At 42.7% G+C, this 14739-nt stretch overlaps 1 protein-coding gene across 3 annotated transcripts in view; it reads left to right on the top strand.

The window, feature by feature from the left end:
- The first annotated feature begins 8695 nt into the window (after positions 1–8695).
- The window catches only part of LOC123973418 (TSC22 domain family protein 1-like), a 33325-nt gene continuing 27281 nt past the window's right edge, over positions 8696–14739 (top strand). The window contains exons 1-2 of one of the 3 annotated variants that reach the window (XM_046053418.1): positions 8696–8926; positions 9467–12185. In XM_046053418.1, coding sequence (XP_045909374.1) covers positions 8920–8926; positions 9467–12185 — 2726 coding nt within the window. In that variant the 5' untranslated portion in view covers positions 8696–8919. Of the gene's footprint in view, positions 12186–14739 lie in introns of all 3 variants that reach the window. The other 2 variants (XM_046053416.1, XM_046053417.1) reach the window with 2 other exon arrangements.

Raw genomic sequence — 14739 nt, 5'->3', positions numbered from 1 at the left:
ATAAGTGCACTTGAAAACTGCATCAGAAAAGACAAAGTTCAGTTCAGTCATTTTATTATCCCAAATGGGAAACTTGACTTAGTAGTCTGGGGCACAAGATAAAAAACAACAGAACTAAAACTACAAAAACAAAAGTACAACAATGTTTCTGTACATGCAACATATGAAAAAGAACACACACAAAACAATCTCTAAATTTGGGTTATTGCACGGAGAACAAAGGAGTTTTTACTCCTGTTGCACTTGAACCAGTGTACTCTAAACCTACAGCCTGAGGGGAGAGTCTCAAATTCAAAGGGAAGAGGGTGGTTTGTGCAGTCTGATGCTGCTGAAGGTCGCCACAAGAGCAGCGCCTCCTTTGGAAAAGCAAAATATTAATTATATTATATTAAAACCAAGTGAACAGTAGTTTAAAGTTGTTCTCCAATCTCTATAGTGAGAGTGAGAGAAATAAAGATTATCTTTACCACATCATCTTCATTTGGTAATGCATAGCATCTGGAGTACCTAAATACTTTAATGTTGCCCATTGCCACTGCAGCTAATTTGTATGTATTGCCACCTTGTGGACAACTATTAGAACTGGACACGGTACTACTGAATGAATGAACAAATTAATAACATTTATATACACTCCAAATCCTCAACTGTGTTTCTCTTCTTGTGCATCCTAAATGAGGTGAAATATATCTGAAAATTAGGGGACAGATAAGTTTCAGTCTCGCCATCTTAAGTGCCGTGGTTGTTTAGAAGAGGTGTAAATCAGGTGATTCTAATTAGATGGATGCAGTTCTTGTCGTTTCAAATCAGCCTGCCAGATGTGTCCCCAAGTCTTTTCTTCTTCCGCCTTCATTTAAAAATATGGCAATATACACTGTATGCACTGTATGCGCTGGTGTCACGGATGACTATGTCAAATGGTCATTTAGTATGTTTTATCCAGCACTTTGGTCCAGAGCAACATGACCAAGACTGGCCATATTGCCATTATGTATTTATGGTCTCCAGAAGATGAATCATAATTCTCTTTGGGACACGGTGACCTTTGCTGTAGTTCCACCATCAGGGTAAAATGGTTTTAGGCAAGAAAAGGCAAAAATGGGCAAATTCAATTTACTGAGCCTGCTAATCTTTTGTCATTTTTATCACTCAGGCACTGACCTTTCCTCTAGCGCCACTCTAAGGCCAAGATATCTCATGATCTAATTGGAAGGTTCCTATGATATTTTCTGGCTTTTTAATGATCCCATGGCCTTTCCTCCAACACCACTCTGTTTAACCCCACCTTCAGTAAGATGATGAAAACAGCAAAAATAGTCTTGAGGCCAACAGCCTTCAGTGGTCAAGTTTTTTTATATGAGACCTGCACTCTCAGCAGAGCACACAGTTAGCTGGAAGTAAACACTCACCAAGACCTCCACCTAAAAATGCTGTACCTGGCTTGTCTTTGTTGGAAATTGTAACTGTGATGCATATTTTTTATAACAAAAGTCAGCGAGGAGTTGAGGAAGTTGGCACTCGTCTATGGACTGGATCAATATTACTTCCTGTGCCCCAAATGGATCTCTCCGCAGTGTGACAAACCAGCCATATCTGTACAACACAAAGACTTCGCTCAAAGCTCTCACGCAGAAAGCTCTCGAGACACAGCCTCCAACGTGTCCCAGTTGCTGGCAGCGGTTTATCATTGGAATGTGTTGAAAGCGTGTGTGTGCGTGTGTGTTTCAGTGTTTGTGGGACAATGAAGTGTAACTTCCTCTTATTACCCAAGTTTGAAACTCTGTGAAACTCCAGACCTCCTCTATCAGCCCTCTGCTGGTTGAAAGATCCAGAAATCTCTTTTCATCTGGGACTTGGCACCAACTGGCTGACGGTTTTGGCTTTCCTCTCAAGGTCATCCTCGCTTTGAGGTAGGCATTTGTTTTCCCACAGTCTGGGTATATTTCAGGGGCCAGACTAGGGAGATAAATCAGCCATAAAATTAAATGCCAGCACACTGATTTGTACTGAGCTGCGTCCACTAACACACACTAGCCTTCAGATGCTAAAAAACCTTCCGACATCAATGCCTTCATATTATTCTGATGGCCCTATGAAGCAGTTGTCTCGCTGAAATGATAATTCCTCCAGAACCTGACATGCTTTAATACATTAATGATTCCCGCTGCCATAATGTCTTTCGTAAGAGCTCACAGCGTGTTGAAGGGCTGTTGCCATAGCAGCTCCAGATACAGTCTTTAAAAAATAGGACACCAAAAAGGACAGTTTCCAACAAACAAAGAGACATTTTGCAGAGGGCCTGTTGTTCCAGTAAGAGATTTCAACTTCATTTAGTCTTTCCAGGTTATTCACCTTGATTGCTTTGCCATTGTAGTGCCAGTTTGGTTTGGTTGGGTTTCATGCGCAGACGGTGATTTAATTGTCTGTGAAGAGAAAGGGAAATAGATTTCATGGTAATTACTTGTAATTCACAAATCTGTTTTTTGTCTCAACACATATGGGCCCCACTGAATATTTCATTTTACATTGTTTTGTTTCTTCATAATTTGTTGTTTGCACAAAGTATAAGTGACAGTTCTGGTTTAATGGATCAATGAAGGTGCTTGAAAAATGTTTTTTTCAGGGATATGATATGCTAATTCAAATGCATCGCGCAGTGGTCTGTGTAGATTGTCTAGTCTTGCAGTCATTCTACAAACCTCCTGTTTCACTTCCTACTAAAGGTATTACACTGGGCTGACGTCTGCAGACTCCACTGTCATAAACTGAAGTTTTCCTAGAGCCATGCTGAGGTGATGAGCGCTTTGTGATGGGGGACCAGGAAAACAAGCCAGGCACCATTTCAACACCAGCAGCCTGTGTCTTTGAAAAAAAGGCAGGTAGATCAATGGATTTAAGATGTTTTTTTGTCATCCAACGACAGTGTCGTCAGTATAACTGGATCAATGGCATTGCTCTCTGTAAACTCCAGACCTTTACTTGAAATCATCTTGAAAAGACAGCTGTGTCTGACAATCTCTTGAGCCTGTCTGCACGCTCTTTATACTGTGTTGAACCACATGACGCACTTTCTAGACGATCTTTTGCTTGCAGATTGTGTTTCTTTGTAAAGCTGAATACTCCACAGGATTAATTAACTGGCTTATATTTATAATGAGACTTGACCCTTGTGAAAATATTCTTTTTATACACACTTGTACAGTGAAGTGTGGCTCCCTCAGGTGGAAGGCTATGAAGTATGGTGAACAGCTCTTGTGAGGTCAAAGGTCATCTGGCTTTCCTGTCAAGATGAAAGAGCTGCTGTATATTTCTACATTCTGCATGATGTAGACAGATGATGTTCTGTCTTACAGTACTTTTCTTATTTGGTAGCAGTAGCACACACATTTCTCCAACTTCAGATTTAGAGACAGGAACAGATGTTAATAAGTATAGTTTGATTTATATATATTATATATATTTACATTTTTTAGTATTGATGAGAATGCATTCTTTAGCTGCGTATGTGAAACTTTGAGGGAGGATGCATCTTTTCATTGTTTCAGTATTTAATAAATATGCTGATTGACCTGGTGGGGGTGCTATAATTAAATTATTTTTCTTGATGTATCACAGAGGGAAAGGCAATGACTTACATTGATAAGACACTTGATACAAGAAACCTTTCTGATTAGGTTTATTACACTTACAAATGTGGTCATGGGCCACAAACTGGATGGTCAATTCTTCACTGATGTTCACTTTACCTGCCATCAAATGCTAAAAGAAGGCTATTAACTATTTGAAATTGAGGCATTGGAACGCCTTAAGTCATGTTTGTATACGTGATCAACGGGATATGCTTCTACAATACAGAACTTTGCTTTCAAGACAAACCATAACATGATTTACACAGACTTATCATTATTATTATTTTTCTCCTTGCCTCCTGGCAAAAGTAGTTTAACATACTACAACAGACATTGTTTCTGTCGACCTGTATGTGAGTCTGTGCCATCTTAGATTCTCTCCTTCATTATTAAATACATTATTTCCACCAGCTGCTCTCAAGTTTCCCTTTCACTCATCAGTCAGACATGCAGATCTAAGGTTACTGCTTTGTTTAATTCATCGTGCTGACTGTATGCTGGCCTGTCTAATAAATCAACAACGACGACAACGACATGGCTTTTTTAACATTAAAGATATAATCCAGATTTCTGCCATACATTATTATCTTGAAGGCAGACTATCTGCTCTAATTGAGGAGTGCTTCACATATACACATATACATTCACACCTATGAAACGGCCACGTAAAGCCTCACTCTGTATCATCATTCCATAGTAGCGCAAATTAATGTTATTTAACAGTGTGAACACATTTCACGCTGTTAGTCCCTACCACAAAATAGTCATTTTTTAGTGTTTAAATTTCACTGATGAGACAGTCAGAAATCAGACTCTAGGACTTTGTTTTGACACAACAGTGGAGTCGACAAATATATATTATGTCTGAGCCTGCTGGTTGTTACATGTATAGAGGACCAAGAATAAAAAAGGCTATGTATAAGACACCACAGACTGTGTGGGTTTCCATGTGACATTTAAGATATAAAAGGAGACACATAGCAATGCTTAACTGAACCCTGTAACTTAAAATATTATTTATTTTTCTTTGGACTTATAAAACTTGTGCAAGAAAAGAAAAACTGCAGTTGCCACAGTAACTCACAGCTGAAATATCTGGATTATGTTTGATCTTTTTTGGGGTGAAGTGTCTGATGCAGGGGGCAGCAATCTTCACAGAAATGGGCCTGTGTCCAGATGTTTGAATCAGCAAATATGGACTAAAATGGATGCATTATGCTTTTGGGGTGCCTTTGAGCAATCCCTATTTTCTAGGCATGAATGTGTGAAACTGTGTAAATGAATAACAGGTTTTCTAACTGCAACACCTGCTCTGTTCATAGCATCTGATATGACTTTTGGAGTTTAACATTTCTTCTGTTTTCTATTGTTATTACAGTAAGGTTCAGCAGTGCAAAGTTGGGTTTTGTGGGAAGAAAAACTCATGAATGAATGTGGTGAGCCTTAAACATTTAGTAACACACACTGTGATTTTCTGCTGGGAGGACCGTCCAGTCAAAATAAAGCCAGCATCTATTCTGGCCTCCATTCAGAGCAGGGAGGCTCAGTGGACACAAGCCCCAGACAGAGACACAGACACCCTGCCCCGCATCACTGGGCAGGGCGCTGTACTCTCCACATCCAAAGCCTCTGTTGTTTCAAGAATTTTAGGTTGGTTTCACCACTGTCATCACCCCAGCTCGTACCACGGAGGGCCATGGCTGACTATATTTAGTGATCAGTATTCAAAGCTAGTCTGAACAAGCAACTCTTATGGACAACTGAGGGAGCTTCTAAATTCACTCCATATACAGTAGAAATGTGCATGCTGAAGATTAACTTAAGTAAGGAATCAGCACCGCAATGTTAAAAATACTCCATTACAAATAAATGGAAATTACAAAAGTAAGTAAAGGCACAGAAGTAATAATCAAAAGTGATTTAACCTTGTGCATGTAGTGTTGGGTGGTTTAATCTATAAGGCATCGTATTTTATATTATAGTATATATTTTCTTCTGAAATGTACAGTGGTGGAATTAAAGTATTAGTAGGTCAAAAATGTACTTAATTGCAGTATTTGTGTAACTGTACATATTTGCAGTACTCCACAGCTTTCCAGTTCCCAGAAAACTTGTTTCTGTGTATTCATCCCTATTTATTCCACTATTACTCTGAACAGCACGCAACAACAGCAGTATTAACAGTAACAATAAGGTTTGATTGTGTGGTCACTACTTCTTCTCGTGCAATCACTGCATCACATGTCTTGCATGTCTACAGGAATTTTAAACAGGAGAAGCTGGGAATTGAGCCACCCGCCTACCACCTGAGCAAAAAACACCCAGCTGATCACACTGAATGCATTTACAAACAACTACCGTAAGGCACATCCAAGAGCTGGATATCTTTCAACCAGCTATATAGAGAGCATAAAAGTGTTATTATGCAAATAAAGATCATTACTTCCACTGAGAACAGAGTGTTTACAAAATGACAGCAGAGTCCAGAGTATAAATTGTTCATTATTGTTGGGGCAGTGGCACAATAGTGCTGTGTGTTTTTTTTGTTGTTGTGGAGTGCCAGTGTGATTTAAAGCTGCTGACAGCACCAGACGCTTACACTGCACTAGGCTCCTGCTGTCTCTCGCCCTCTATCATTTGTATCGATGGACATAGCCTGTCTGCTTGCCTGATGGTCAATCTCTACTTCTCTTCTCGCTCCCCCGCCTCCTTCACTGACCCCTGTCCTTCCTCTCTATTAGTTACCTCGACTCCTCCTCTCTCCGTTTCAGGTGTTTCCCTCCCTGCTTCTGTCCATTTCAAGGCCTCCATAGACATTCAGAAGATTTACATTTATTTCCAAACGGCCAAACTGGTAAAGTGAACTAAACATGTCATGTTTTTTAGTTTGTCTAAAAAAACGATCTTTCAACAAACTCAGATGCAGTATTCAGTTATTTTGAGACACTAACCTTTTTGCAAAAGCCTACTCTTATTTGGTCAAATATCACTTGGAGTGGTGAAATCCAAGGTTATTCAGATAAATGAAGTACTATGAGGCTGAACAAGCAATGATTCAAGCTTTGGAACCATTTATGTGATTGCTAAATAGACACTGCATTAAAAATGATGGAGCCCAAAATGAGACCAGTAACTTCAAATTTGGGATGTTAAAAACATTTTCATGGGACTGTCCAGTGGTGGAGGAAGTCTTCACATCCTTTACTATTGTGAAAAGTATTGAGTAAAGGTCTTACATTGAAAATATTACTTAAAGTACAGGTAAATGAACTTAAAGCATAAAGAGTAAAAGTACTCAATGTAGAGAAATGGTCCCTGTGAGTCTATAGTATATTTAATGATACACACACACACACACACACACACACACACACACACACACACACACACACAGCTCAAAGTGACACCTTCAAATGTCAAGTTACTGCAATTTAAGCAGCAAATTATCATACAACTTAAACGATTAATGAGTTATCAAAACATTGTTGATTAATTCTTTGATCATTGACAAATCAACTAATTGATTAATTGAGTAATTGTTCAGGTTTATACACTGTTGGGTAGATTTTTTTTAAACGCATCATGTTACAAAAGATATTCAAACGTTTTATCTGTAAAATCTTAAATTGCATTAAGTAACTTGGAACTAAAACTATCAAATAAATGTAGTAAAAAATGCAATATTTCTCTCTGAAAGGTAGTGGAGTAGAAGTAGACGTGTCCATAAAGTGAAAGTACAAAGGTAAAGTACATATGCGTCAAATCATTTTTTAAGTACAGAATTTGAGTACATGTGATTAGAACCAGTAGAGTGGTGGAGTCTGCCTTTTGCTATTGAGAGACAATTCAATTTAGTTTAGTTTAGCTTCATTGAGATTTACATGTTTTACCTGTTTAATCCATCATAAGTTAAATCACTTTGATGCCCACCTGTAAAGGAGAATGTGCTTTAAGTATATGTGTGAGAATGTGCTTTAAGTTTCTATACAAAGATTACAGTTAGGTTGTGATGAGGATTTTGTTGTTGATCATAGAAAGAGAAGAAAATATTAATTGGAAAGGGTTAGAATTAAGACAGGATCTTTATATCCAGAGATGAACAGAAAAGACTGGAACACAGAAAATGGATAGACAGTTTAGCGCTAGGGTTCATTGACCTGTGTGCCAACATTGCAGACCAACAAATGTGTACATTTTCTCTCAGCTGCTCACACTCTCTCTCTCTCTCTCTCTCTCTCACACACCAGAGAGAGAGAGAGAGAGAGAGAGAGAGAGAGAGAGAGAGAGGCCCCAAACAGTGTGTAGAATAATCTTTCAGTGTAGATAACACCTGTGTCTGCAGAGAGATCCAGCAGCTCTCTGTCTACCTTTGTGTCACACTGTTGTTGATGTTTTGCTCAATCCACTACAGAATGTCATTGAAAATATATTTACAACCTATATCATTTTTTGTTTTATATTTTCATCGGTTAATTACTGTACTAGTTGGCATTTTCTGCAGGGATAAATCCACATCACTATTAGATAAAATATCCAGTGAGTGTGCACAGCGTATTCAGATCTTTTACTTTTTTGGATATTGTCAAATAAATCTAGTGGAGTAAATAAACAACATTTCTCTGTGGAATCTGTAGTGGATGTAGCATAAAATGGAAAATACTCAAGTAAAATGCAAGTACCTCAAAATTGTAATTGAGTACAGAGGTACAGTATAAAGAACTTTCAGTATATTTTAGAGTTAAGTATGGTCTAGGTTTAGTTATTATTTTATTTTATATTGTCTTTCATTAGGCTTTTCTTACCTACCTTCTTTTAATTGTAAAGCACTTATTGTTATTATTATTTGTGAATTATGTCACTCCTGTAAACTCCACTGGGATTAGGTGTGATCTATCTATCTATCTATCTATCGCCCTGCGTCTATGTTTCGCAGAAACATTATCTATTGTCACAAAACTGGTTTTTGAGGGAGCGCCCTCTCCTCGGCACTTTCCGGCGCTTTTCGTGGATGTTGATGTCGGGCTCGTCTCCGCCTCTCCCAGACTGCTTTATGTCTGGCAGCAGAGACCATGCGCGGTCGCCATATTACGGAGCACCCCTCCCCTTCAGTCCCGTCACAGCACAGAGCCACAGCAGCGGTGCAGGAGGCTACATATTGAACAACGCTACCGCTGGGGAGGACCAGTGAGACAGCAAAACCAAGACCAAAACGAGGATTCAGGGGAATGGATTAAACATTTATACGCCGCTGTTAAGTGATCGTATTCGGGCTTACATCACTGTGCACCGGATGAAAGGTTGTTTGTTTTCATGTTCTTTCCTTTGAGCAAATTCAGCAGCTGAAACGTCTCACTATAGTCTGTGTTTAGCTAGCCGGTGATGGAGACTGGCAGCTAGCTAGCTGACGTTACTCCTCTGTCAGGCTAGCATCTAATACACTGCTAACTTACTCAGCAGCTATTCTGCTTTTCGCACGGGCGGCCATTACAACATATCTTCACTTTGGAAAACCCACAAAATGTTAGCTTGTGCTTAACTAAGGCACACACGGATAACGCTGGCAGTTAGCCGGCGAATTAACGTACAACTGGCATCAGCTGACGTTAGCTCGCTAGCCACTCAGCGAGCGGCCACTAGCTTCTTTTGCCTCGCTAACTGTCACACCGGAGCACAGTGAGTCGTGTATGAGAGGCTGTAAATATTGGCACCACTTTGCCTGATAATTGAGAGCAACCGATACTTGGTTCAGATATTTATTTTTGGTCGTGTTGTCTGTTGACCGTAGTTTTGTCAAAACGGCGCCGTTAACGAACTGCGACCTTATTTCATACTGTCAGAGACCAACTACCCCCCGGATTCTCTCGAAATGCATCATCCGGACCCTGCAGGAGACTCTGGCAGTGTTAGAAAGATGGCGCACCCGGCTGTCTTTCACAGAAGGGGTAGCAACACTGGCAGCGGGAGCGGCTCCGCGCTGTCAACACCGGCAAACCCGGTGGTCAATAACAGCCACGTCCCGGCCGATGATTATCCACCCTCCCTGTTGATTCAGTGCCAACCCCCTGCTGGTTCATCCTCCCCGGGTCCCCATCATATTCCACCCCACAGCCTGAATCTGCTTTCCCAGCCCCAGCCCACACAGTCCACCGGAGCTCAGATAAAAAAGAAGAGCGGCTTCCAGATCACAAGTGTGACTCCAGCGCAGATATCTGTGAGTACCAACAACAGTATTGCAGAGGACACAGAGAGCTATGATGACCTGGATGAGTCCCACACAGAGGATCTCTCTTCTTCTGAAATCCTGGATGTGTCCCTCTCCCGAGCAAATGACATAGTGGGAGCAGAGCGAAGCTCTTCAGAAGAGACACTGAATAATTTCCATGAGGCAGAGACCCCTGGAGCTCTCTCCCCCAACCAGCCTTCACACCCCCATGGCCTGAACCAGGCTCAGCAGCAAGGCGGGGGCATGGTCAACGGGACTGTACACCATCAGCATCCTCATCATCCTAACCATGCCCAGGTGTACCCTCTGTCCTCTGGGCCTGGGAGCACCCCATCTGCCCTTACTTCTGGAGCTTTATCTTGTGTCACCCAGAATATGCCTTCTAACATGGGGGTCCCTCAAGAGAATGTTTCCCAGGCTGCCCCTCCAAGTATTGTTGCTCAGCCTGTGGGGTTTGTGGCCCCTGGCTCGGTCCCTGGAATGCACAGCTCTGCCACGGGCACTACAGTTAGCATAGTTAATCCCCAGACCAGCAGTGTTAGTAATGTGAATATGTTGAGCTCTGCCAACGTGCCTGTGAGAGGGGGGATCAGCACGAGTGCTAGCAGTAGCAGCGGTGGCTTTCCTCTAAATGTGATGAGCAGCAGTGGGGGGAGCGGAGGTGGTGGTGGTGGTGCTGTTGCAGCTGGTGGTAACCTTATAACCACCACCAATGTAAGCATGATCCAGCAACACCAAAACATCAACTCCACCATCACTATGACTACTACGACAACTGCTGGTGCTGCTGTCAGTGCCTCTGGAGGGATGGGACTCTCCAGTGGGATCCAGGGAAGAGTTGGATCTGCTGTGCTGCAGCCCGTCAGTGCCCCTGTCACAACTATGGCCACAGGCCCCGTACCATCCGCGCCTGCCCCAGCTCCAGCCCCTGCAGCGGCTACCACCAGTTCTCGCTTTAGGGTGGTGAAGCTGGACTCTAGCTCTGAGCCTTTTAAGAAGGGCAGATGGACATGCACTGAATTCTATGACAAGGATACCCCGGCCTCTGCTCCCAGCTCCTCTGCAACTGATACTGGGTCTCTCAGCATGCGTCAGTTTGTCTCTGACAGCTTTGCTGGGGCCTCAGAGAGGGAAAGCACAAGTGGTAGTTCTGTGAGTAGCACTATGAGTACATTGAGCCACTATACTGAGAGTGTGTGCAGCGGAGAGGCTGGCGGATCCGCACTACCCCAGCATGCCCAGGATTATGCCTCCCCTCCTCAGGGCTTTCAAGGAATCCTCCCCAGTGGCTTAAGTATGGGTGTGTCCCAACCTCACATGCACCCCCAGGATGTTTCCCATTCACATGTGAAGACTACTGTGGCCCCCTCGGCTCCAACAAACATTCATCAGCCTGCTCCCATGCCAGGCCACCAGACCACCATTGGACTCCCTGCCGCTGCTGTACACCAGCAGCAGCTGACCTATGCCCAGGCAGTTGCTAATCAATCCCTAGGCTCCACACAGGGCCTAGTGGGTGTTCAGCAGCAGAAGTTAGGCTATGCCACTCTGCCACAGCAGCCGCCTGCTACCCCCCAAGCAGCCCCAGTGCAGGTGAGGCCACCTGAGTACACCCAGCCACACCAGGGTATCCCCCAGGCTGCTGCCTCTCAACCTTTGTCCAACCAAGCTGGAGCAGCTCCCTCTGGGCCTGCTAATGGAGCATGTCAGATGATGGGAAGCCCGCAGCAGTCACAGGCACTCCTCCACACTCAGCCTCAGCAGCCCTCCTCCCTTCAGGCCACCACCTCTCATGTCGGAGTACCAAGTTTTGCCCAGCAGCCTCAGAGCCACCCCGGCCATCTGGATTGCCAGCAGCAGAAGCCACAGTCACTCCCAAAGCAAATCCAAAACCCGGCCCTCGGCACCCAGCTGCCCACAACAGTCCACCAGAGCCAAGTGTCTGCACCAAGCGTGCCTCCTTCCAACCCTCAGAGCGATCCCCAGGCCCAGCCCCAAGCCCAAAACACTGGGAATAGTGGTAGGATGCCCTCACAGGTCGTTCCTCAGAGCTTGCCCCAGGACCACAGCAGTGCCCAGGCCCTGGCTCATGCTGCCCAGGCCAGCGCTCTCTATGCTAGTCTGCCCACTTTCACCACCACTCAGCTGCAGGATGCCCAGCGGCTGCTCCTCCAGCACCAGTCTGCTTTGTTGGGGCTACCCAAGCTGTCCGGAGGGGAGTCTGGCTCTGGATCCAGCACTGGCCAGGGTCAAGAGGCTGAGGGCAATGTCGCTACCGCCAGTGCCTTAACTGCATCAGCTGGCCTCAAAACGGTTGATGGAGAGGAGGATGGGTAAGATAATCTGTTTCCTTACTTTATTTGTTCAGTTGCAACCACATTTGTGACATGTTTTTCTGCACAGGTGAACACAACATTTAGAGCACTAGTCTGGAATCAGAGTAGATTACTGAGAGACGCCTCCTGTTAAAGTGATGTTTGTTGCCCAACTCAGAATTCAGAGTCTACTTTAAGTTGGATGATTTCACTGGTTGCTGTGGCAGCTGTGAGGGAAGAAAAGTGTTATTGTTTTCCTCGACAGTAGCCAGGCTGCCACAGTCAGTCTGTCCTCTGTCTGTGGGACACAGTGCAGGGCTCAGCTGGACGTGACGTCTCTTGTCTTTTTATCAAGTGGCTGCAGTGATTTGACATTTTACCTAGCCTGCCTCCTTGCTTGAATCCCGATACTTTGCCTTACAGAGCACAATTTTCTGCTAGGTGCACAGTTCGCTGTACACACTCTCAGCACATTTTGTTGTTGGAGAGCAAGAAACAAGGCAGAGGTTGTATGATTCATTTAATTAGATGTAGAACAAGGCAAGTGGCTGCAAATGTGGTAGTAATCAACAAAATAGTCTAGTTCTACAGATGAAACATTACAGACAATATTTAATTTTGTTTTACAGTCTCTCAAAGAAAAGCTTAAAAATACTCTTTCTGCCTTTTTGGATGAACTCATGAGGAAGACGTGGTGGTTTACTTGTTGACGTGAAAAGTGTAGTGCAGTAGTCCCTTTCCTTCACTAAAAGCTTATTGATTTAAATCTCTCACTCTCTCCTCCACCTCTCTTTGTTACTCTTCTCCAGTCACTACAGTTTGCTAGTGATTTATGTGTTGAACCAGCTTAAAGCCTCGTGGATTGTCCTGCCAATAATGAGTTATAAGAACTGATTTTGATGTTACAAGGGAATTTTTGTTATCCTGTTACCTTGCAGCAGGAAATGGCTCACATTTCAGACACTCTTACAACCCTGAGCCCTTTTCCCCGACTTTAGCGTTTAGGATATTATGCATAAATATAATAATGAACAGATAGGTTGGAGAAACCAAGATATATTCATTACTGCACTTGTTTTCATCACTGAGAATTTAGAGGGTGACACGGTGTTGGTTTTGTTTCAATCTGTCTTTATGGGCCAGTTAGATGGACACTGAAGGATGGCTACTGTTATCACATGATGTTTAACTCTGAGGAATGTGAAATCTATGGGGATCAGGTGGATTATTGTCTTTGATGATAAGCAGCATTTGGGTTAAACCAAAGCCCATGTTACAAATGAGAAGATTGTCCTGGTGAATTAGGCTCACGGCTCTCTGTTTCTCTCTAGTTGACAATGCCTGCTGAAGTTTGTTTCCCCCTCAATTTCTGTCATTCTTAACCAATGAACTTCTGTTGACTGAGTCTAAATTAAATTAATTAATTTAGGAGCACACATTAGACTGCTTATACATACTGTAGCGCCCACCATTGACAAAGAAGTAGTGCAAACCCAGAGATGACAGCACATCCTCATCAGCTGATGCAAACACATTTGATACACTTACAAAGATGTCCCAGTCAAGCCTTTTTCTGCAGATTCAAGTCATTTCATATGTCATCATCTGCAGATGCTTAATTGAGTTTTTTATACATATATTTTCTATTCTAAGACTAGACTGGAGAATACATTTTAAAACATCAAGCTGTTCTACAGGGTTATACGTTATGTAAAGCACTGTCAAGTCACTTTACTCGGTTTCCTTGTGATAAAAGAAAGAGTTGGATAAAAATAAAACAAACTTAACCTGATAGAATTTTTGTATTTCTCCAGAAAAGCCTGTGCTCAAGATATCATACAGAGCATCCAAAGAGCTCATTGGCCCGTCTAACCATCGTCGAGGTCAAACTAACAATTTGCAATGCTGTGAGAAACCTGCGGGGGTGTGTGTGTGTGTGGGGGGGGGGGGGGGGGGGGGGGGGTGTTGGACTATTAATGGTTAATAGTCCAACTTTTGCTTATCTTCTTTTGTGCTGCCAGTATGTGTTCAGCAATTTAAGTTAGGCATTCCTTTAGAAGTTAATTACAGATTAAAAAGTCCTCGTGTATGAATAGTTTTTAATATACTGGTAAAGAGAGTGATCTATTTTAATTGCTAACTTTGCATTGGTTTTCACCTTCAGTCCGTTGGAAAAAAAAAAAGGCGGACTGGCATAATGATTTAAAATGCAGGCATTGGATCTCGATTTAACACTTCACACAGTCTAATTAGCGATAAGTATTATATTGTGAAGCTCTTAATATTTTAGTTTCATTGAAGTTCTGAGAGATGAGTTCATTCAACTCAGTGGAAGTTGCACCTATGTTCACTCAAACTACCCCTGCACAGTGGATAGTTCAGGGAACCTGGGACATTCCCAGCTAAAACACATGACCAGGCTGTCGCTTTCTGTTTAGAAAGCATGATATCTCTCCTGTACCTTTTTTAACTTAATAACATTTTACCAGGGCTTGGCCACACATTTTGTGCATATTAGTTTCTTTTTGCATTCATTTGTTCAGTATTATTGAGTTATCGCCCTAAATGTCAT

This window comes from Micropterus dolomieu, linkage group LG07, assembly GCF_021292245.1.
Source record: "Micropterus dolomieu isolate WLL.071019.BEF.003 ecotype Adirondacks linkage group LG07, ASM2129224v1, whole genome shotgun sequence".
NCBI classification, from domain to species: Eukaryota; Metazoa; Chordata; class Actinopteri; order Centrarchiformes; family Centrarchidae; genus Micropterus; species Micropterus dolomieu.
The sequence above is the reverse complement of the archived record's forward strand: the minus strand, read 5'-3'. Positions and strand labels throughout refer to the sequence as shown.